Source organism: Xiphophorus couchianus, chromosome 12, assembly GCF_001444195.1.
Source record: "Xiphophorus couchianus chromosome 12, X_couchianus-1.0, whole genome shotgun sequence".
NCBI classification, from domain to species: Eukaryota; Metazoa; Chordata; class Actinopteri; order Cyprinodontiformes; family Poeciliidae; genus Xiphophorus; species Xiphophorus couchianus.
This window is the reverse complement of record NC_040239.1, coordinates 32,101,316-32,123,890: the sequence shown is the minus strand read 5'-3', so window position 1 is coordinate 32,123,890 and position 22,575 is coordinate 32,101,316. Positions and strand designations below refer to the sequence as shown.

Here is a 22,575-nt window from a genome sequence, read left to right as displayed (position 1 = left end):
TTCCTTTTTGTTTACTTATATTTTCATTCTTGAGTTTAATGAAATAAATAGAATGAATCTAAATGAAAAGCATGTCACACATGCTGGATTTATGAATCCAACCCCTGCATTCATAAATCATTGAGTCATAAATGAGTCAAGCTTACAACTTTATTTTCCAACAACAAAGGAACACATTAGGTAAATAATCCCACATTATATAAAGTGATGCTGGTAAGAACAGCTGGTTGACAGGAGAATAACAGCCCAGCAACAGAAAGGTCAAGGATTTGATGAGGTTGTAAAAGGTTCTGCTTTTAGGACACATCCGGTTCCTGTGGGCAAACTACATTTTAAAACCTCTTATACCGCATGTGGCCATCCTGTTTCCTTAGCAGCAATGAATTACATTTATGAGCAAATCAACAAAAAAATAGTTAACCCCTTAATGCCTCAATTCATATCCAGTTGTGCAGAAAACTGCATTGCAAATTGAACAGTTTACCAACCTGTAGAGTCAGTTAAAGATTTGGGCATTTAAGGAACGAAACCAACGGATCAATCTCAGATGTTTAAAACAAACAAGCTGGACGTTCTGGAGTGGCCAACTTAAAAAGGCCTCCTGACAGACTGGACAGTTTTACAAGGAACAGTGGAGCCATAAAGAGACCACACACTCTCCATGTTGTGACTGCAGCCAAAGGGACTTAAAGGGGTGAATGCAATGCAATCACATATTTTATGTCAAACATTTGTCTCTTTTATATATAGAAATCAGTTTTAAATTTGACAACAAAAAAACAAATCATAATTGATTTGTAAAAGTCATAAAGTGTTTGAGGCAGGAGACATAATCCGTTTACCAGAGGTGGGAATAACTACTGCTCCTCTAATTCTCTGAATTTTATTTTATTTTTTAAAAAAGACAAATCATTGGAGGGATCAGTAAACAGTAAACACAGTGGAAACATCAGGATTGTTTTTATTGCAGTCAGAAAAAGAGAAATATCTGACTTTTTTCCTCAAGGTAACAATATGACAACTATTTATAGAAATGAAAATGAATTTAGTTTAGCTCTTCTCTACCTTGTTTGGGTTCACTACACTACTCTTTCACCTCAGACTTCTGCTACATTTCTCACCAGTCCCTTCATTGTTCATGTTAAACAGCTTCAGACAGAACAAAATCAGCTGCAGTCACATGAGTAACATCCAGACCTTTGGAAATGACCAGACTCAGAATATCTCCTTTGTTAGAAGTTGATCTACAATGTTTCAGAGTCCTTCTGCTTAAAAGCTGAAATCTCCCACAATAAAAATGCAGTTATAATCAAAATAAATTACAGACAGCAGTTTTGGAAAGTCAGTATAAAAACATGACACATATTTTAAAAACTTCACAACAACAAGGCCTTGAACAAGTTAAAATTTCCCTGGTACTTTCTTACATATTGATGACTCATTCGACATTTGGCGTGTTTAGCCAATGTATTCAAATCAAAAGTTCTGAAGCACATGCACATCTAAAAATGTTAAGACACCAAGGACCAAGGTTTGATAACTCCTGCTCAGAGACTTTCACAGTAGACGGCAGGTGACAGTTTCATCGTTTTAACATTGATGCCTGAAGACAAAAACAGTGTGTTGTACAAAAAATGTTTTAAAAAAATTATGTTTCACTGCAAGTTAAATGAAGCACAAAGAGCAATAAAGTAGAAACACAAAAATCATATTTATCAATAAGATAAATGTAAAAGGACAATTACAAGAACTTTAGTGCAAACCAGAATACAACTTCACTATAGGAAGAGAACACACTCAGCACAATTGAGTGGTTTGTGCTGAGATGGACTTTATGGACAGGGAACTAAAACGAATCCTAAAAACATCAACTCATTTTCCAAGCCAAACCAAGGACGGTCCATGATTCTGTAGTTCTCACTGCTCCATCATTTGCTGATGGAGGTGAAATGGATCAGCTTCTATCTGCCTGCAGCTGAGTGATGGCACTGGGGAGAACCACACAGGCAGCTGAAGAACTTGCTTTTCACCCTCCAGTAGTTGTCGCCATAGTCAATCCTAGAGACAAAATGATTATTATCCAAGAATGCCAGAGAGAGCCGAGGAAAGGATTTTAGCAGAAACTCACCCGATCTGTTCTCCAGCTTTGATGGGTCTACTTGAGAAGAAGGCTATTCTTGGGAAGCGCTGGTCTTGGTGCACGGTGAACACCCTCACAGCTATCAGGTTGGGCTCACACATATGGTTGATGAAGCGGCCGATGTTGCCGTAGAGCCTGGCATCGATGCAGTATGGCTCCCCTACCTGAATAAGACCATGACCCAACAGCATCACAGTCACATGACTTTTCTTGTTCTAAATGGAGAATTATTGTGGAGAGTGGTGTTCTCTAGACAAAGAACTGCAAAACAATGGACAAACATTACGTTGGTCTGATCTGTAAAAAGGTCAGCTCTAGAGCTGTTATGGTCATAACACATGCTAACCTTGTGACCACACTGAGGAGGACAGGCAGCTTTGCTACATGATTGTCTACTTCAACCACTTTCCAGTCTCAGTTCTGGAAATGGAAGTTTCTCTTGGGTAATACCTGATGTAATTCCTCATTTGCATTAATAGGAAATGTTCTATCACACTTTGATGATCAATCAATCAATCAATGGATCTGGTTAAGCTTTTTTGAGCTTTATATGTTATGGTGTTATTCCCTCATCAAAAACATGCCTAGAGTGTTGCCTTGATCCTTTCATGCATGTCTGAGAAATTGTATAATCTCCATGACAACCATTCAGCTGTGCCTTAACACCTGCTCTCACAGAGCACCACCTGCTTGGGTCTAGCGCCACCTTCCAGGCCTCTGCCTCACAGAGCAGCTCTCCCCACTCGGCTCCTTCAGACTAGCCAGCAGCAATTAGCAAACACCTGATGGAACTGATGAGCTCACTATTGGACTTCTCAGTGAAACGCTGGTAGAAACATTGTTAAAGGGTTAATAGAGGAGAGATGTTGTAATGACTTCCTGAAGGCAGAGTTTCAGAGAGACCAGGAGTTTTTAAAAGCCCAATTTCAAGGCGTTACATTACAAAGGGAGTTCTTTTAAATGATATTTGATCCATGCAGCATTTTTAGAACAACTGAAGGTTACATAGTTACTTGGTTAAGCTACGAAAGCAACACGGGTCATCTTATGTTTTTACTTCAGAAAAAAAGTTACACACACCTCAGTTCACCATTGGTTAGAAACAGATTATTCTTTTATGTTCTGAATTATAAAAACTTATATTAGGGCATGCACATTTGTTCTTTCACTCTAACCCTTTATAGAGGAAGGAGCATGGTTCCACTAGAAAATATTATGCTGTAGACAAAAGATGCATGGAAGCAGGAAATGTTTCCAGGGTTCAGCATCCCTAATGTGTGGGCTTCCTATCAACATGTCTGCATGTAGTTCACCTTATTGTCCAAGGTGAAGAGGAAAGAGTCGTTCTCTCTCTTGTCAGCCTCAGAATTACTGATGATCTCGCCAACGTACCTGTTAAAGTATCCAGAAGCAGAGCTTAGCATGCTGCAGCTCTACAGCATTGTGTGTTAGCAGTATAGTAATGGATTTAATTATGTCTCTTCTGTCAGCGTCTCCTCACTCGCAAATGAATGTTCCTTGTGGGACGTCTTGAACGGTCCTCACTCCCCAGCCCATCTTCTCTGTCTTGTAGAGCTTCAGGCGGATTCTGGAACAAACAACATCAACACACTTCATGTCATCATGTCATCATGTCATCATGTCATCTTGGTGGAAGGGAAGCGGATATCAGGATTCTAATCTGCCTCGTCACTCGGTCAAAGCTTTCAATCTGTTTTCTTTTTAAAGTAACATACCTGATCTTTGTAAATCATACAAAAATACCACAGCACAAAAACACAACTGTTCCTGCACACAACTGCATGTGAACTAAGTTTTTTGTTATTTAAAAGTTTTAGACACAAGAATTTGTGTCTTATTTACGAAAACTACCCACAAAAACTGTAACAGACAAAAGCCCTTTGTTGTCCTGGCTTGTTCGCTTTGTGGCCTGTCAATTTGAAGAGGGTGAAAAGTGTTGAAATAAATAATTATTTGAATGTGTGATTAATAAATTAAATTTGAAAACAAAAAAAATTGTACACAACATAATTAATTATACGTGCCACAAATAAAATAGTAATCTCATTTCATTTCACAATAAAATGAATTATTTCACAATCTGATGAATTATTTCATGTTCCTCTGCTGCAGCGCATAATAAATTGATTTAATCTGTCAGCGGGAGGAGCTGAGACTGAGCCTGATCTTCTGTTCTGAACAGATGTGGAGGATCTGCAGGAAGCTGACTGGAGATATTTTGCACCTGGTTGAACAAGCATGAGTCGCTCACTGGATTATGTGACTGAAAAAAAGAAAAAACCTTCCGGAAGTTTTTTCTGCTCCTTAGAAACATATCAAACATTTCCGAAGAACTCAGTCAACATGCATTTCAAACACCAGGATGGAGGCAAACTACACTGAGCTGTTAGGGAATTCTAGATGCAGCAGATTTTCTGAGAGGACGGTCCCACCTGAGTCCGTTCTGCACCACACGGTTCCGACACGTCCTCCAGCAGGAGCAGGCATGGTTACACTCAAACAGCACGGGAGGCTCCCACTGACAGAAGTCCAGAGGCAGCCGACCCTCCTGTAAAAACACACAATACTTACTACAGGTGACTGAAAGGAAGCTAAATTAATATGTGCATTTTCACAGTGGAATCACAGATCACGTTCAGTTGATTTATAAACCTGGGTTATGACTTCTGGATAACAAACTTGCAATAATATCTCATGTATGAGAAAAAATTATAATTTTCAGGTTATTCAATATAAAATATTCCACTGAGTTCACTACGTAGCTCAAAGAATGCATAAAATGGGTCTAGTTTAGTCTGATTTATGTGGAAACACTTTACAAAATAATTAAGATAAATATTTTCATGCTTTATAGCTTTAGCCATTAAAAAAAAATTCCTTTAAATTGGAAAACGAGGACCGCTGCCCGTCTGACACTTCAGACAATTTTACTCACTGAACACATTTCAATGGAAAATTATCTTTATATAATAGATTTTATATGATTTTCACTTCAAAAACATGACTGTCAGGTTAATTGGTTTCTCTAAATTCTCCCTAGGTGTGAGTGTGTGTGTGTGTGCATGGTTGTGTGTTCTGTCTGTCTGTGTGTTGCCCTGCGACAGTTTGTTGGAGACAGGCACCAGCACCCCTCCTGACCCACTAGGGACAAAGGTGTACAGAAAATGGATGGATGGATGATTTTAACTTAAATTATAAATAACATAAATTTATCTATTATGATTATTATTATTTTGCCCTTCCTTTATTCTCTCTCTTCCTTCTCCTTTTTTATTTTTCTTTTCTCATCCCATGTAATTACTGTATAAAATCTAACAACCTACACTTAATAGAAATAACTTTTTAACTCTATTACTGATCTGTCGTATGTTTATATTTTCATATGTTTAAATCTATTAGATAAAAGAGCTGTGCTGCGCTGCAGGACAAACCAAACATTTGGACCATTGGTGTTGAGAATCAACATTCTGGAAAACCAGAAACGTTGTACCAACCTCACATGGTGGCATCAAAATTGTTGGCTTATGTCATCATTAATAATTGTAATCAATATTTTATTGATCAAATTATCAATACAATTATTTCTGTTTAATAGAAGCACCAACTGTAGTAATTCTGAGTAAGCCAAACTCAGTCTCTCAAGAAGAAATGAATTCAGAAAGCAGCAGAAGAAACTCCTCACAGAACAAGGTCTGATCACCGACACGCTGATTTCTAATCAAGTCCAAAGAGTTTATTGAGAAAATGGACCAACTTTACAGCTGAATTATTCTGAAAATAATCTCATTTTTAAATGATTGAATAATAGAATGGAAATCAAAACAGTTTACAGAATAAACTATGACCAAACAAAATGGAATGTTGAAAATGAATTTAAAAAACTAACTAACCACCAAATTAGACACGAAAAAGTAAAAATCTGCATCTTAAAGGCAGCACCACAGTGTTGTAGAACGGAGAAACTCCATCCTTTGGAGAAGAAGGAGGAAGACGAAAGCAAAAGGGGAGGAAGGTTAACATGCAGATGAGACAAAGGAAACATGGTCCAAGGTCTTGTATGACCACAAAGTAGATATGAACAGAAAAATCAAGAACACAAGATGAACAGGAGGGAGAAAGAAAGAAGAGATTGGTCAAGAGAGAGCTAATGAATTCTAGAAGTGCTGAAGTCAATTATCTTCAACCAGAGAATCACTGACATGTGAAAAAATTAAAATGGCAGAGCAAAAACAAAGCATAAGAAGAGACAGCATGTAGCCAGCACAACATTAAGCAAGCATGCAACTTACAATACCCTTATTTTAAACATCTAACTCATCCCAGATAATGGAACGTTATCACTTTGAGTCGATTATCAGGTGGATTCAAAATTCAAAAATCCAAAAATTGATGGAACAAAATAAAAAAAAAATTAAAAAAGAAACTCATTCTCTTCAGGCAGGTGTAAGGTCGGCTGGCGTCCCAGCTTGTGTTTCACAGCAGAACCTCAGGTACTTTGGGTTGGAAGAACTGAAGAAAGTATCCTTCTTGTTGAGGAATGGAGAGGGTGCCACAGCAGGCCTCCAGAGGCAGATCCATCAAGAGACTTTCAGCAAGTTGGAGGAAAAACATTCAGAGTTCTTTTGACTCCAAAGAGGATGCTTAAGGATTCAGGTCTTGCTTTTGTAGTTCTTATCTGATCAGCATTGAGTTTTATTGCAGGGGGAAGTTTGGCAAAGACGTCTTCAGCAAGAAGAATGACGTCTCCAACAGTGGTGTCTCCAGCACAAGAAATGCTTAGAAATTAGATCTGATTAGGTCGTGAATAAATGGATCCCGACGTTTGACTCGAGGTAAATTTAAACCGAATTCAGGACATTTCTAGTAAATTAACAATTATGTTTAAAGACAACTTTCCATGGGTACCCTAATGTTTTTTCTGAATCTTTATTACATGGTGATACTTTTAAAAACACTTTATTATTATTATTCTATGTTTGCAAAAATATAACAAGTTTATGTCAAGTTCTGAGCTGCATCAAAAGGGAAATTACTGTTGAAGGAAAAATTAAACAAATACTTTTTTTCCCTAGGATTATATAAATATTTATATTTATAGATAAAAGATCATTTTTGTGATCTTTCTGCATTGTAGGCTCAGAATAGATGTAGCGAGACAAACTGCCCTCGCAAATCCCATCAGCTAATATGTTAAAACAAAAAGAAAATACAGAAATTGTTTTTCCTCATCTGCAAATAGTAGAAAACAGCAACACTTTTGATATCGGGGATATCAGGTGTGTGTGTGTGTTTGCACTTACACTGTCATACCAACATCGCAGACTGAGCTGGCCACACATGCAGGAGCTGGATGAGCAGTCATCTGTGCAGCTGCAGTGCTTAGTGACAAAATACATTCATAGCCATGAGGAGCTCCACAAGCAGTCAGCCATAAGCTTAGACTTCACAGGTAGAGATCTAGACTCACCTGGAGATGGGTGATGTCCTTGTCTATGTTCAGTGATGAGCTGAGGCAGCTGTCTGGTATATATTTAAAGTTATCAGGACATGGCTCACTGTCAACACCATTAACACAGCTGATAGGGACCGCCTCATATCCCCGGGATATGTCCCTACAAGAAGAAAAGAAATGTTGGACCTTGTTAACATCTGAGAGGTAAAATAAAACAATTCAGGAATCGGTTTCGCAAAGGTTCCCTATTCTCAAAAACTACAGATATTTTCCTAAGCTGCACGGACAGCTAAGGCACATAGCATAAAGAGACGTCTAATTGGCTAAGTGGGGTCAAATCAATAAACAGTCAATAGCGATCTCATGCTAGTAACCTGGCTCAGCAAAAAGGAAGGAAGGAAGTGGAAACCTGGTTGTGCAAAAAGGAAGTTCTACTATCATCTTTCAAGCTCAAATAATATGCTTCTAGTTTTCTAGTAGAAAACCCAAAGAAAAACTACTGAATAAGAAACAAAATAATAAGGCTTGGAAATCTTCAATGTTGGGAAATATATTAACCTCATTGTCAAACTTTCTGGGCTTAGAAATTCAAGCCAATTTAGGTCTTGTTATGGATTCAGTTTTGGTGTCTACCTGCTGAGCTGCCTCTCTCCTTGACAGTCCCGTTCTCTCCTGGCATCAGTGAGTCTTTTGTTGGTGTTGAGAGCCGTCCACACTTTGGAGCCGCTCACACTCAGGGCCAACGCTGTGTCACCTTCCTTGTTTTTCTGAGAAACATCCGCCCCATGACACAAAAACAACCTGCAGTCCGTAAAATAAAAGTCATGTTGTAACTCTGGTGGCTCTCATACACTGTAAATGCTGCAGTACTTACTTCCTTTTCTCTTCAAGAACAAAATGAACCTTTCTATGTCTCTGTTATACACATATACACACATGAAAATGTGTGTAGATTTTATAAATATGATTATAAAATGTTATCTTTGGACATGATAATCCTAAGAGCCTTCTTGATGTCATCAGAACATCACTCCTCTATCAACCCTTCAACCTTTTCACCAGCATTTCACTGAGAAGTAGCTCGTATAATGAGCTCAGCAGATCTGCAATTCCACCAGGTGTTTGCTGATTGCTGCTGGCTAGTCTGAAGGAGCTGGGTAGGGGAGGATGCTCTGTGAAGCAAAAGCTCGGAGGCTCCAAGGAAGAACTGCATCTTAAAGCTAGGTCTACTGAGGCGTTCTCCACAGCTGAATGGTTGTTATGGAGATTAAAGAATTTCTCAAACATGCGTGAAAGAATCAAGACAACACTCCAGGTATGTTTCTGATGAGGAAATAACATCATAACATGATGTAAAACTCTAAAGAGTCGATTCTACATAATACTGACCCTTTAAGAAATGCAACATAAAGCTTAAAGGAGACTTCCCAATTAATGAAACCGTAAACCTGACGCTCTCAGTATTTCCCCCCTACAGTCCACAAAACAAACTAAAAAAACTAGAACAGATCCTCTTGATAAAGTTAAACTGTTTACTTCAAAGATAAAAATGATAGATGTAACTTGTCCACAAATACAATAAAGAGCAAAAGAGTAAAAACTGTGACTCCACTCCAACAGTCCAGGGTTTCCCCAAAAAACTTTCTAAGCCCGGTGCTTGGGGTGCTAGGGCAGTCATCCTGCCAGCCGCCATGTTTTTGATTTAAAATATGTTTAAAGTTGACAGGAAATGTGAAATTATCACTTGATAGTCATGCGTTATTGGACAACTGGAAGATTAATGCCTAAACACCAACTATAAAGTCTTAAAAAAAGAAATAATAAAAAAAAATTACATAAATAAACAATGCTAAGCCTGGTGGGGACACAAGTAAAGCCTGATGGTTCGAATAAACTTAAATTATCATAAGAGATATAAACTTAATTTATCCTAAAGGTCTGAATGAACTAAAACTGAATTTAGGCTTCTGCAAGTATTATAAAATAAGTAAAGTATATCAATTTAATACAAAATACTTTTTTGTGTTTCAAATGTAAGACAATTTGATATTTTATGTGATGTTTGGTAACCATAGGAGCATTTCTGTATTTACTTAATTGTATAATTTCCTTGAAAGTGAGAGAGAGCTCCTCAGACACGGTCCAGACACAGACCATGTCCTTAACAACGTCACCACTGATCCTTTCACACCTATGAAGAGCTACAGAATCTAGCAGACATTTGACTGTAGGCTACACACTCACATAACACACTGTAGGTGATTCTCTCTGGCAGCGATGTGAAGTGGTGTGTCACCGTGAATGCTGATGGCGTTCAGGTCGCACCCAGCCTCCAGCAGCGCCTGGGCGACGTCGTCGCAGCCTGACAGAGCCGCCCAGTGCAGACAGACGTTTTCCTCCTGTACAAAGCCCAAGCTAGACGTCAGCATGGCAAAGTTCACAAATGTAACACTGTTGCTAACCAGTACACTAGACTGGGATCCTCAAATCCAGGCCTTGTCCAGCAGGTTTTAGATGTATCTCTGCTTCAACACATCTGAGTCAAATAACGTGGTCATTAGCAGGACTCTGGAGAGCTTGACTGCACTGAGGAAATAATTCAGATATTTGATTGAAGTGTGTGTAACCAGGGACACATCTAAAAGTTGCAGGACACCGGCCATGGAGGCTTGGATTTGAGAACCACTGCACCAGCTGAACTCCGCAGACAAACTTTCACCCTCAACCAAAACTGGTTTGAAATGACTCCATGTGTCCCACAGAGACAGTGAGTGTCACTGCTGTTCTTATGGCAGGTGACACTGATTAACCTCCTACCTGTTCCAGGATGAATACAGTCGAGGCTTGTACCACAACTGCTGTAAAAACAAGCGCTTTGATTCCATCTAGTGGTCACACTGTGAACAACGCCTGCTTCATGTAAGCACAAATGTACACCAGGTTGACTTCATTAAAACTAGCTGATAAACTCAGTAAATTGTCTGATTCTTAACTTGGTTGTACAATTGTTAAAATATATAAAGACTTACTAATGTCTTCCACAACTGATATATAAGAATAGGTGATGTGTGACCATAACTCTAAGCATTTTGTTCTGATTTGGTTTCTGAAGCTTTTCAGCAACATTATTCAACTAAGGATTGGGCAGATTTTATATCAATTAGTAATATATATAATTAGGGGAAAATTGTAGAAATAGTAAATTATGTGCATTTATTTGCATTATATGACACTGAATAAAGAAATAATTTCAGCTTATGAAAAAATAAAAAAAATACTTCAGCATTACTGTGGAAGATAAAGGTTGCTGACCCCTGGCATACCAGGGGTCATACTCAGGTCATCATTAGCAGTACTTGTGCATTGTTTTCTGTCATCATTGACTGACATAGATGCATAATGCACAATAAGTAAATACATTTACATTAATTAAATGTAGTTAAATTACATTTACTCCAAAACACCTGTGCACCAGTGTTGTAGTACCTAACATGTCAACATTAAATGCCAGTTTGCAACATCTCTCTATAAGGAGCCTTGCAGAAAGTCCTTACAAGGGACTCTGCTAACACTAACACACTAGTGGTGTGTTAGTGACTCACCTTGTCTCTGATGTTGACATCAGCTCCTTTCCTCAGAAACAGATGCACCAGTTCTTTGTGCTTGTGTTCGATTGCCCAGGTGATGGCCGTCCACCCCCCATTATCCTGAACAGACAGAAGCTAATAAACTCATATCAAGATTTTTCACACACACACACACACACACACGTGTATGTATGTGATCCCAGTGCTTAGTATATGAAGATTATATGCATTTTTACCTGACAGTTGATGTATTTGGATGCCTTGTTAAGCAGATGATCGACAACATCATAATGTCCCAGTTTAGCAGCCAGATGCAGGCAGGTGAAACCCATGATGTCCTGGGATAACATTATGATTCACATTGAACAAAACAACATGGATGCCGTCATGGTCTGAAAGACTCTTTGTTGTATTTGTTTCTATCCTTCCTCACTTAAAACTATGTGTTACGTCAGACGGGACCTACTGAAATATGATCATCTGTTTGAAAATGTTTGCTGTCTAATCTTGTCTTTTACAAACGACCTTTCAGTATTAAATACTCTTAGGCTCATTTAATCGTATCAGTTTTCAGCCAGATTTGGAAAACAACTAATTTATATCTTTCAGTAATCACTGATAAACACACACACACACCTTTTCCATATACCCTTCACATGCTTACCTCAGTTTAACTGCACCTTTGTTCATACAAAGCAAAAAATACAAGAACACTAATATTAGAACCTAGGTCAGTTCTTCTGCAGGAGTTTGCTGGAGTTAAGAGAAGATGCATGGTAGACTAGAGCACACACATTAAGAACACTAAGCTAAAACATAGATGGAGCAAGAAATGTGAATTATGGGAGAGGACTGTGTTCACTGGGGTTCTCATGGCACATAAAGATGTAGTAATCAGAGTTTTGTGGTCAGAACACCTTCAGTGATTTAATAGGCCGTCTGCAGATCTAGGTGATGATGCTCTAAAAGAAACTCATCTTAACTGTCCCCAGTAGTTGGCACTTTCTGACTTTAGAACTATGTTAAAACAGAATATTTCTGAAAAACTAAACACCCTGTTGCTTTGCTGAGTTAAATGGTAAAAATTAGGTTTTAGCCTCTTTGTTTCTTTTTTAGTGATTATATGGAAACAACAAAAATGAAAATTAGAAAGTCTGAACAAACAAATATGTTTTTGCCACCATAAAAAAAAAAAACATGTCTCACATGTGGTTGGAAAAAGGCTTTGATGCAAAGCTGTCTTATTAGGAGGGGGATTTTTCTAGACTATAATTTTCCATAAGACATATTCAAATGCTCTAAATGTTCACATTAACACGAGTTGAAAACAACAGCAGACAGAGTTCAGAATAAATAAACTGAAGAGGCAGAGTGTAATACAAGTACACAACAGATGAAGATGGCAAGCAGGCAGTAAGTGGGTGCCCAATGTCCCACCTTGTGGCCAACTGTAGCTCCGGCTCTGACCAGGTACTTCACTGTGTCCAGATGGTTGTTTTCGCAGGCCGCCATGAGAGGTGTTCTGTGCTCCTCATCGAACATCTCCAGGTTGGCCCCAGCCTTTAACCACACAGGGACACAAAATCCATCATCATCTCTCCCAGAGAGGCAACAGCTCTGGGTTCTCAGACCTCAACAGCTATGGACTCAGGAAAGTTTTATGCAACATAAAACTCCCAACATGATCTGGGAGTAGTTTAAAAAGCATTAAAAACTTTACAAAATATAATTCTAAGCATTTTGCGATAGAATTAGGCAGTGGTTAGGAAAGAGATTCTATAATAAATTTGAATAGAAATCTCGGCTTTATGGCAGCCATAAAGTAATAAAAGGATGTAATAAATAGCTTTGAGAATCCAGGATCCTCTGTATTTGGAAACCTGCTGCTCAACATCGCCCTCTGGTGGTAGGATCTGCTGTAACGTCATCAGTGAGGGAATAATGAGAGACAAAGTGGGTCACTTTGACCTCAGTCGGAAAGGCTGGTGAAAACTCTGAACTTTCTCCAGTATCTAATTAAATTAACTTTAAACCACAGTAGCTCTGTTGTGAAGTGTTAAACTGGATCTGGAAACAGAACTTACTAAGCCTGGATTACAGACAAACCAGTGCCAAAATACAACAGAGGAGTTTTCCTGATGGGTAAGACATAATTTTAAGACTTCTCCTATTTCTTCCTTTAGAGATCCACCAGTTTGGTTCTGCATTGAGGCCCGTTTTATTTTACCTGGACCAGCATGTGGCAGATCTCCTGGTGACCCTCAGCAGCTGCTGCATGAAGAGCGGTGCGCTTGTGGTGTCCCTCCATCAAGAAGTTTGGGTCCTTTCCATCAACTGCAGAAAACTATCTTTAGGCTTACATGGACGTTTCAAAGCATATACTGCTGATTAAAGTACATAATAACCACTGGTACAAAGTAACACCTAAGGATCTGTGCAGACAGTCTGGCTTATGGGAAAGTGTAAATGTGAACTTATAATTCACATTTACACTGTGAATTATAATTCACATGAATTATAATTCATGAGCACCTGCTCATGAATTATCAAAAACTATCCTAAGCCAAGCAGGAAGTTGAAGTGTTCCATATAAGAACTGTTCCACTCCTGTATTATAATATTTCTAAATATTTAGGAAACGTAAGGTGCCAAAGTGGATGTGTAGCAAACTGGATTTACCAAGAAGCTGAATGACCATCTGTAGGTCTCCTTGCTTTGCCGAGACGTAAAGCTGCCTGGCAGGACCCTTCGCTTTCTTCCGTTTTAAGCTAAAAGAAAAACAAAGTGTTGAACAATCATTCATGCAAAAGCAGAACCTGTAAGGTCTTCATTTTAGCATTTCTTTGAAATCTTACTTCTCGTCATCCAGTGACATGAGGATGGTCTCCAGTGACTCTTTACGATGTACAGCTTCTCCCTTGAATCTTGAACAACAAACATTAGCTCTGGGTCTGTGTTGTAAAAGAGTGGAACCGCCCTTTAAATGACTCATTCTGTATATCCTAGACATTATAAAGGACAATGTTACCTCATCTGGCTCTCCTCCCTACTCTTCTGTGGCTGACTGCTCTTCTTCGCCCTAAGGATCTGAGGTACAGCGGGGGAAGTTGGAACAGAAGGCAGAGTGGCGACAGCAGGAAGTAAAGGTCCAGGTTTTGATCTGGGTATGGAGGGTGACAGATCTGGCTTTGGGAACATGACCTCTGTTGCCCCACTGGCGTCCTCTCCGCAGTGGGGGCAAAACCTACGCTCGTTCAGGATGGAGGCACAGTCCCGGTGGAAGCGGTGGGAAATGCTGCTGTATGGCCGGCACTCCATGAAGGAACCCTGAGAAGCAAGCAGAAACCATGGAAACGTGGTCAAGTTTTAATCTCCAATTACTTCAGGTTTTCATACTTGTTGGGACATGCTAGACATTTCATTAACTTCTAATCATGGGTTAGTTGTGTCTACCTTATGAACATGTCTGATAGGAATGTGATCTTGGGGTGAACCACTGAGGCTTTGATGGCAGAGAAAAATTATAGCAGGTCTTCAAGTCAGCAGCTTACTATCAGTAGATTTATTTGTAATATGGTCTGCTACTTTCATAAAATAATGAGAAACATTTATTTATAAACTAGCAAGTTTTATTTCTTCCTACCAGCCTGCAGAACAGCCCACAGCCAGGGCAGCACTGATGCTTGACCATGCCGGCTCGGTGGTCCTCGCACAAAACCAGCAGGTGGACGGTGTTGGAGGGTCGCATTAACTCTGCCTTCACCACTGGCCTCTGGCAGCGACTCACCTGGGAAGAAACAATTAAACAACAGGTCTGCAGCACAACAGCATCATGTGACTTCCAGCGAGCCGTAACCTTTGCATGGAGCTGTGACTTCTTATTCCTAGGATTCCACCTGTCAGGAGAGGAATGACTAGTTCAAGGTATTCAGATGAACAGGTTCTCTCCAGATTCTGGGATGTGGTATTTTTGTAAAGAAACAATTCATCCACAAAGCTGACTGTGCTGTTTGATTTTTACCTACAGAGTGCAATTCTGTAAATATGACAAATATTCTACATGTACCACATTTTCCTCCATAAAACGACTCACTACAGCTTTTGATTAAAAACTCTGACTCCAGTTGGTCCTATGTTACTCACATAAATCAAATCAACTGCAAAGAAACATGGAGTTCTCTCACACACTGACAGCATACTCATCTGCAGATTTAAACCAAATGAAAGTTCTTTGCAGCAACAAATCTAAGCACTTTTCTGAGCCGCAGTGGATCAGTGAGAAACACTTGATATGTAAAACCTTTAAAACTTCAAAACAATATCCATTCATCCATCCATCCTTTTTCTATACACCCTTGTCTCTAGTGGGTCAGGAGGGTTGCTGGTGTCTATCTCCAGCTAACGTTCCGGGCGAGAGGCGGGGTCATCCTGGACAGGTCGCCAGTCTGTCGCAGGGCAACACAGAAACAGACAGGACACAACCATGCACACACACTCACACCTAGGGAGAATTTAGAGAGACCACTTAATTTGTTTTCAGAAAACTTTTTTTTTTTTCTGAAACATGTTGTTTCAGAAAAACATTTTAAAAAATAGCTGATGGTCTATTTATCTAGAACCACTTAAAATTTAAAGGAGCAGTATTATGTGTTTTCCAGGCACATAGTGCCATTTTATGGCTCAGTCCAGTAACTATGTTACCTTCAGTTGTTAAATGCTGTACATATTAAACATGACTTAAACAAAATTGGATTTTGACTATTTGAAATTGGGATTCTGCTCTTTCCAACACTCCCACTTTCTGCATCACAATGTTTCTCTATTAAGCAGTGTACAACCGTTCTTGGGAGTGTTGGACAGAGAAGAAGCTCTTATGAGCTCAGCAGACTCACAGTTCCACCAGGTGTTTGCTAATTGCTGCTGCTGCTAGTCTGAAGGAGCTCTTCTTCAGCTTGCTCTTCCTGGGGGAGTTGCGGGGTAATGCTGATCTGTGGGCGGAAGCTCAGCCTGGAGCTCTGGGGAGGAACGGTGCTCTGTGACAGCAGGTGCTCAAGCACCCCTAAATGGTTGCCACAGGAGATTAAAGGATTCCTCAAAAAATGCATGAAAGAATCAAAGCCACACGCCAGGTACGTTTTTGATGAAGGAATACCGGCTAGAAAAGCAAAGTATAGATGAAAAAAATTGTTATATCAAAGTAAAACGAGCTGTTCTGAGCTTTATAAGTTGATAAAAGGTTTGATTGAACCTATCTGTATCCATCCATTTCCCCGAGGTATAAACATGAGGTGACAGACACCTGCTTCTTTTAAGCACTGGCAACCAGCCTTGACTAGGACCCAAAGTCATATGAAAAATAAAACTGTTAAGAGGCCCGAAGCATAAAGTGGCTTTGTAGGGTCACCAAGTCTAAAAATGATTAAATCAGGGACTTTTTCTGTGTGCAAGTTACTTATAAGAAGACCCAAGTTAAAATTATTTACCTACTACAAAAATGCAAAACATATATTTATGCATAAATATATATGAGAGTTCTTTATTTGTCTCATTATACACTGCTCAAAAAAATAAAGGGAACACTTAAACAACACAATATAACTCCAAGTGAATCAAACTTCTGTGAAATCAAACTGTCCACTTAGGAAGCAACACTGATTGACAATCAATTTCACCTGCTGTTGTGCAAATGGAACTTTGTACAGAACAAAGTATTCAATGAGAATATTTCTTTCATTCAGATCTAGGATGTGTTATTTGAGTGTTCCCTTTATTTTTTTGAGCAGTATATATGAAAGTGATACGTTTTTGCCTTCTTACTTGGTCCAGGTCCCCTACTCATTTTTATTCTCTTTCTAAAGTTTAAGAGAAAAACTGAAGGCTAAAAACTGGAGGTATCTAGACACTTAGCACTGTTATTTGTGCATTCATAGGGACCAAGGTGTCCAAGTCCTTTCTTCTTTTTTATAATAATCACAGTAAGCAAACAACTAAAGGAAACATTACCACCACCAACTGGTAAGGGTTCTCTGTATATCAATCAAGTGACAGGATGATCTCTATTTTTCTTTAATGTCATGCAGTGTACCCACACTACCTTTGCAATCGACTGGTAGATCGCAATCGACGTATTGAGCATCCCTGCATTAGATTATCTAACTGTTAGTTTGAGAGTTATCTATATGAATCCCATCACAAATGTAAACATCCATCCATCCATTTTCTGTTCACCCTTGTCCCTAATGGGGTCGGGAGGGTTGCTGGTGTCCATCTCCAGCTACGTTCCGGGCGAGAGGCGGGGTTCACCCTGGACAGGTCGCCAGCCTGTCGCAGGGCAACACAAAGACATACAGGACAAACAACCATGCACACACACACTCACACCTAGGGAGAATTTAGATAGACCAATTAACCTAACAGTCATGTTTTTGGACTGTGGGAGGAAGCCGGAGTACCCGGAGAGAACCCACGCATGCACAGGGAGAACATGCAAACTCCATGCAGAAAGACCCCGGCCGGGAATCGAACCCAGGACCTTCTTGCTGCAAGGCAACAGTGCTACCAACTGCGCCACTGAGCAGCCCACAAATGTAAACAGGTGGAACCATATGTTTGGCTCGCATGAGCCCAAGATTGGACTTTCCAGCAACAGATGGGATTTTAGTGAAACAAGCGATGAATGGCCATTTAGAATTATTGGATTTTAGTTTATGTGTTTTATTGTTACCATTCCATCTGAGCTCTCCATGGCCATGCAGGTCTGACTGCGGGTAGAAAAGCTCCCTCCGCTGCTGGGAGTCTCCATACGACAACAGCACAGCGGTAGCTCCTCTGCCAGGTCTGTTTCCTTCTCCTCAGCCTCTCCTGCAGCGCCACAGAACATTATCAGCTCACTAAAGTTCAGGGCGTGAGGCTCATTCCAGAAAACCATTCAGTGTCTACCTGAAAGAAAAGGGGAGAGTAGCTCTTCCTGAGCTTTCAGGTCCAGACAGTCCAGAGCCAGCTCTGTGTATTCAACATGGCCGTCTTCTAAAGATATTTTCCTCTTCTCTGTAGCCGTCTGTTCTCCAGCGTTTACAGTCCTGGGCTCTGTTACTGACTTGTCAGATGCAGCAGACAAATTCTTCTTCACACCTGCTTTTGGCTTTTCTTTCTATGGGAAAACAGAAATGAAACTCATTCATCTAATCACTGTCCAATCAAACTACAGTTAGTAAAACAAAACACGGCATCCTGAAAGAAAAAGACCTGCATCAACTTCATATCAACACACAAGCAACTCCCCAAATATTTAAGATATTTAACTCTGTTTTCTTACATTTAATTTGAAGAAAACCCAATTAACTGTCCACCAATGATTATTAAGTAACATCCCCATAAATAATGAAACAAAATCATTTTCTCCTGTCTGAATGATACACTATATTCCTTCAGATGTCAGGACATCAAACACTATATAGTTTTGATTCTATATGTTCCAGCACACATCAGCAGCATCCGACTATGTTAAATAAACACACCCATGTTATTTCCTATCCAACAGCTCTCTCTGGCCTAGTCTGTTGAGCTGTGTGTGTTTTAAGGTAAAATGCAGTTCTATTCAGAAGCATTAACACTTCAGATAAAGCTGCCCAAGCCTGGAGTCCGGAGCTCTCAGCGGCCTCAGCGTGTTAAAGGAGGCAAGTAAGGCGTGTTAATCCACCCAACGGTGCTGCCTATGTCCCCTTAGTTAGCAACAAGTAGACCTGCCTTCTCCAATCGTTTAACTGCCTTTGCTTTCTTCTTTGGGACAAGGCTGTATGTTCCCATCCTCCTCTTCTTCTTCTTCACAGCTAGAAGAACAAATATACAATTTTGCAAGGTCTGGCATTATTATTTTTTAGAAAAACAAAACAACAACTGCACCAGTTTCATTTTATGACGGAATGTGTAGATACTGTCTATATGTAGATACTACGTTAAAACATTACAGAGCAAATCCTGTTTGCAATGAGGTCAAAATGTGAAACACACTGCAGCAGTTTCCAACACTTTTTGGTTGGGAAACAGAACCAAAAAATTCCAATTATAAAAAGACCCATCGTTTTTAATATTTCCATGATTGCTTGTTGTTATAACTGTTGTTGTTTTAGATCTTATTATTGTTCAGTGTCTTCAAAAGCGCTTTATAAATAAAATGTATTTATCACTAAAAGAACTGGTGACCTGTCCAGGGTGACCCTGCCTCTCACCCTGGAGACCAGCACCCCTCCTGACCCCAATGGGATAAGGGTGTAAGAAAAATAATGAATGGATGAATGAATGAATGAATGAATGAATGAATGGATGGATAATCACCATAAGATGATTTTTCCCTAAACTTATTGAAAGATAAAAAAAATGCTAAAATCAAACTCTGTATATTTGTGGCCTGCAGGAATTCTGTACTTACATTTACCCCCTGCTGCTCACCATCTCTCACTATGAAGTGAATTCTGTCTGTTTATTTCTGAGCAGCAAAATTTTCAGTCAGCAGTCCCTATTTATTCTTATCCATAGCTACCTAAGAACATATTCTGCATGCAGCAGTCTGAAATAAAGACTCTTGAGAAAAAAAAAACAAACAAAAAAAAAAAACTGCAAACTTTCTAAGTCGCAGACAAACGGATCAACTAACCCATCTGAGCTTTGACTGCAGTGGACACACCCCTCCCTTTGGCTGTGTGGTTTTGCTCAGCAGTAGATGCTGGTTGAGATGACATAGAGTCCTTAGCAACGGGCTTTTGTGTCTTTTGGCCAGAAGTCTAAGAGAAAACAGGCAAGACCTTCCATTAAATGAATGAGAGAAATAAGGCAAGAACAAATGGACTTGCAGTTATTTTCTATAATACCACTGTGAAGTGGTGTATATATATATATATATAGATAGATATATCTATATATCTATCTATCTATCTATATATATATATATATATATAGATAGATATATCTATATATATATATATATATATATATAGATATATCTATCTATATATATATATATATAGATAGATATATATATATATACACACACTAATTCACAGTTGCATACTTTTGAAGATCGCAGTAACAATGTCTTGCCTTGCTAAGAGAACCTGACTGCTGTGCCTTTTCCACTTGCTGAGCCTGTGCTGAACATGCAGATGGAATCAGCTGCTCTGACTTTTCAGCAGTAGCAGCTGGAGGAAACCGTTCTCCAACAGCTTCAGCAGTCAGTCGTCCAGCTGCGGCCAGAAACAGGCTGCTACGAGCTGGAGGCGCTTTCCCCATAGCTGTGCCCACAGGTTTTCTCTGCAAAGCAGCATCATTATTGATTATGGGTGACATGTGGAAAGGAGTCACTGTGAAACCAGTCCTTTGATTGCTTTTAGCTTCTTGTCCTTTAGTAGCTTTGGGTGTTCTAGAAGCAGGATTAGAGGATCCCGCTGGTCCAGGGGACACATGGTTTCTGTCGAGCTCCATTGCTGTGAAGAGAAAGCACATTTATTCTATTCAACAGTGTAGTTGGTGTCGGACACGACAGGTCACAGACAATAATCTATTTCAAGGAGAAAGAAATGAATCAATCAAAATAAAAATGATCACTTGTAGATGATCATTTTTATTTTTTTCTTAGATTTACAGCAAACATACATTCACGCATATTACATTTTAATTAGTCGGTCAGCACTGTGAAATATGACCATTAAATAAACAGCATGTCTAAAGCACATCATTTACTTTATTCATTTCTTTGGGACTTACAGTAATCTGATCGGAATCATTTTTAGTGGGATCGAAAATTACAACTTATATAACATAACTTATATGTGGCAGACATTATCATCATGAAAAACTTTATTAATATTAAAATTATTGCTCTTTTTGAGGGAGGTCGGTATCGCTCGGGAAATTCTAGCGGTACCAATACAGACCCTGTTTTCACCAGTTTATCATTTTTGTACCGATACTAATTTCTGTTCATTCGCCCCGTTAGTTGCACATTATTCCCATTTAACCCAGCGATAACTTAAGCAGCCCCACATATCGCTGCGGCCCCTGTTTCACAAAAGACTAGTCAATGCAAAGGATGATCACTTGGAACTTGTGACTCCTGCATCTGCAGGAGTCACAAGTTTGAAAGAGGCAACCAAACAATGGCTGCCATCTTTGTTTTGATTCAGTAGGAAGCAGGGGAGAAACTTCGGGAAGCGGTTAACAAATAACCCTGTTATATTGAAAGAGTTGGTTTTCCATCCGTACAGCGAGAGGACGAGAACGGCCTCTGTTGCTACTTTAAAAACTCGCAGTGTTTTTAAACCGCTTCTTTCTAAAACACTAAACAATGTGCGCTTCGCTCCGTAAAGGCATGCAGAGAGGAACCAGGAGAAACTCTGGCTGAAGGGGCTCTACTCTAAGCAGAAGTCCCCGGTAGAAAACTACAAAAAAAAAAGTAGATAAAATACATCAGCAGCTGTTAAACATGAAAAGTTCAAGCAGCAAAAGTTCCAACTTACCGAAGAGAGAAGCAGCGCTGGGCCCACACCAGGTATGGAATGCCTGAAGGGTCATAATTCGCGCAATTTCCCCAGAAAATCTTGGGCAGAATATTTATGCATGCTTTTTCTTTGTACAAAGAAAACTTGAAATTGGCATATGGTTTAACTCTAAAACTATATTGTGGGTGTGTTTTTTTTTTTGTTGGAACACTCCTAGTAAGTGTTCCATCAGAGTCTTTGTTGAAGACTTTATATTATTAATAGGCAAATTGCATACCCACAGCTATACATTTTCCAAGCTAAAACCCAGGTTTATTGCTTTCTTGACCATGCAACTTTGTATTTGTCTTCTTCACAGTGCTGTACCAATGGAAAAACCTCAAAGTTTATAACACTTTGTGCAATCTTTACACCACAAGATACAGGTGGAGGCCTCAACAATCGCCTGGATCTATGACTTCCTCACAGACCATATTTTGTGAGACTGAAGAGCTGTGTGTCTAACCAGGTGGTCAACAACACACGAGCTCCACAGGGGACTGTACTCTCACCATTTCTTTTCACTTTCTGCACTTCAGACTTCCAGCACAAGTCAGACTTCTGTCATCTACAGAAATACTCAGATGACTCTGTAGTTGTCAGGTGTATCAGAAATGGACAAGAGGCTGAGTACAGGGAGCTGGTGGACCTCTTTATGGCATGGTGTGGAAATAATCATCTCATTTTGAATGTAAACAAAAGAGATGGTTGTTTATTTTCTGGAGAAAAGGGTTAGATCAAAACTTATTTCCAACATGGGAGAAGAAGTGGAGGTGGTTGAGGAATATAAATACCTCTGTGTTCGCCTGGACAACAGACTGGAGACGCAACAGTGAAGTCATT

General features: G+C 39.5%; 1 protein-coding gene across 3 annotated transcripts; it reads right to left on the bottom strand.

Annotated features, from left to right (window-relative positions):
- Nucleotides 1-132: 132 nt before the first annotated feature.
- On the bottom strand, nt 133-21,768 carry ehmt1a (euchromatic histone-lysine N-methyltransferase 1a). 3 transcript variants are annotated; one of them, XM_028033417.1, is made up of 23 exons: nt 21,712-21,768; nt 20,297-20,679; nt 19,854-19,980; nt 18,947-19,029; nt 18,140-18,350; nt 17,925-18,061; nt 14,844-14,987; nt 14,229-14,527; nt 14,056-14,151; nt 13,880-13,968; nt 13,428-13,534; nt 12,638-12,760; nt 11,437-11,538; nt 11,216-11,320; nt 9,858-10,012; nt 8,247-8,414; nt 7,629-7,773; nt 7,462-7,539; nt 4,594-4,709; nt 3,642-3,728; nt 3,454-3,532; nt 2,129-2,304; nt 133-2,058 (listed from the first exon to the last, which is right to left on the bottom strand). In XM_028033417.1, the coding sequence occupies exons 1-23, from the start codon at nt 21,764-21,766 to the stop codon at nt 1,962-1,964; spliced, it is 3,162 nt and encodes a 1,053-aa protein (XP_027889218.1). In that variant the 5' UTR covers nt 21,767-21,768; the 3' UTR covers nt 133-1,961. The 3 variants fall into 3 exon arrangements, 2 of the variants coding, with proteins under 2 accessions (XP_027889218.1, XP_027889219.1); XM_028033418.1 differs by having other exon boundaries at nt 14,056-14,124; XR_003597557.1 differs by lacking the exons at nt 133-2,058; nt 2,129-2,304; nt 3,454-3,532; nt 3,642-3,728 and having other exon boundaries at nt 7,462-7,531.
- Between the last annotated feature and the right edge of the window lie 807 nt (nt 21,769-22,575).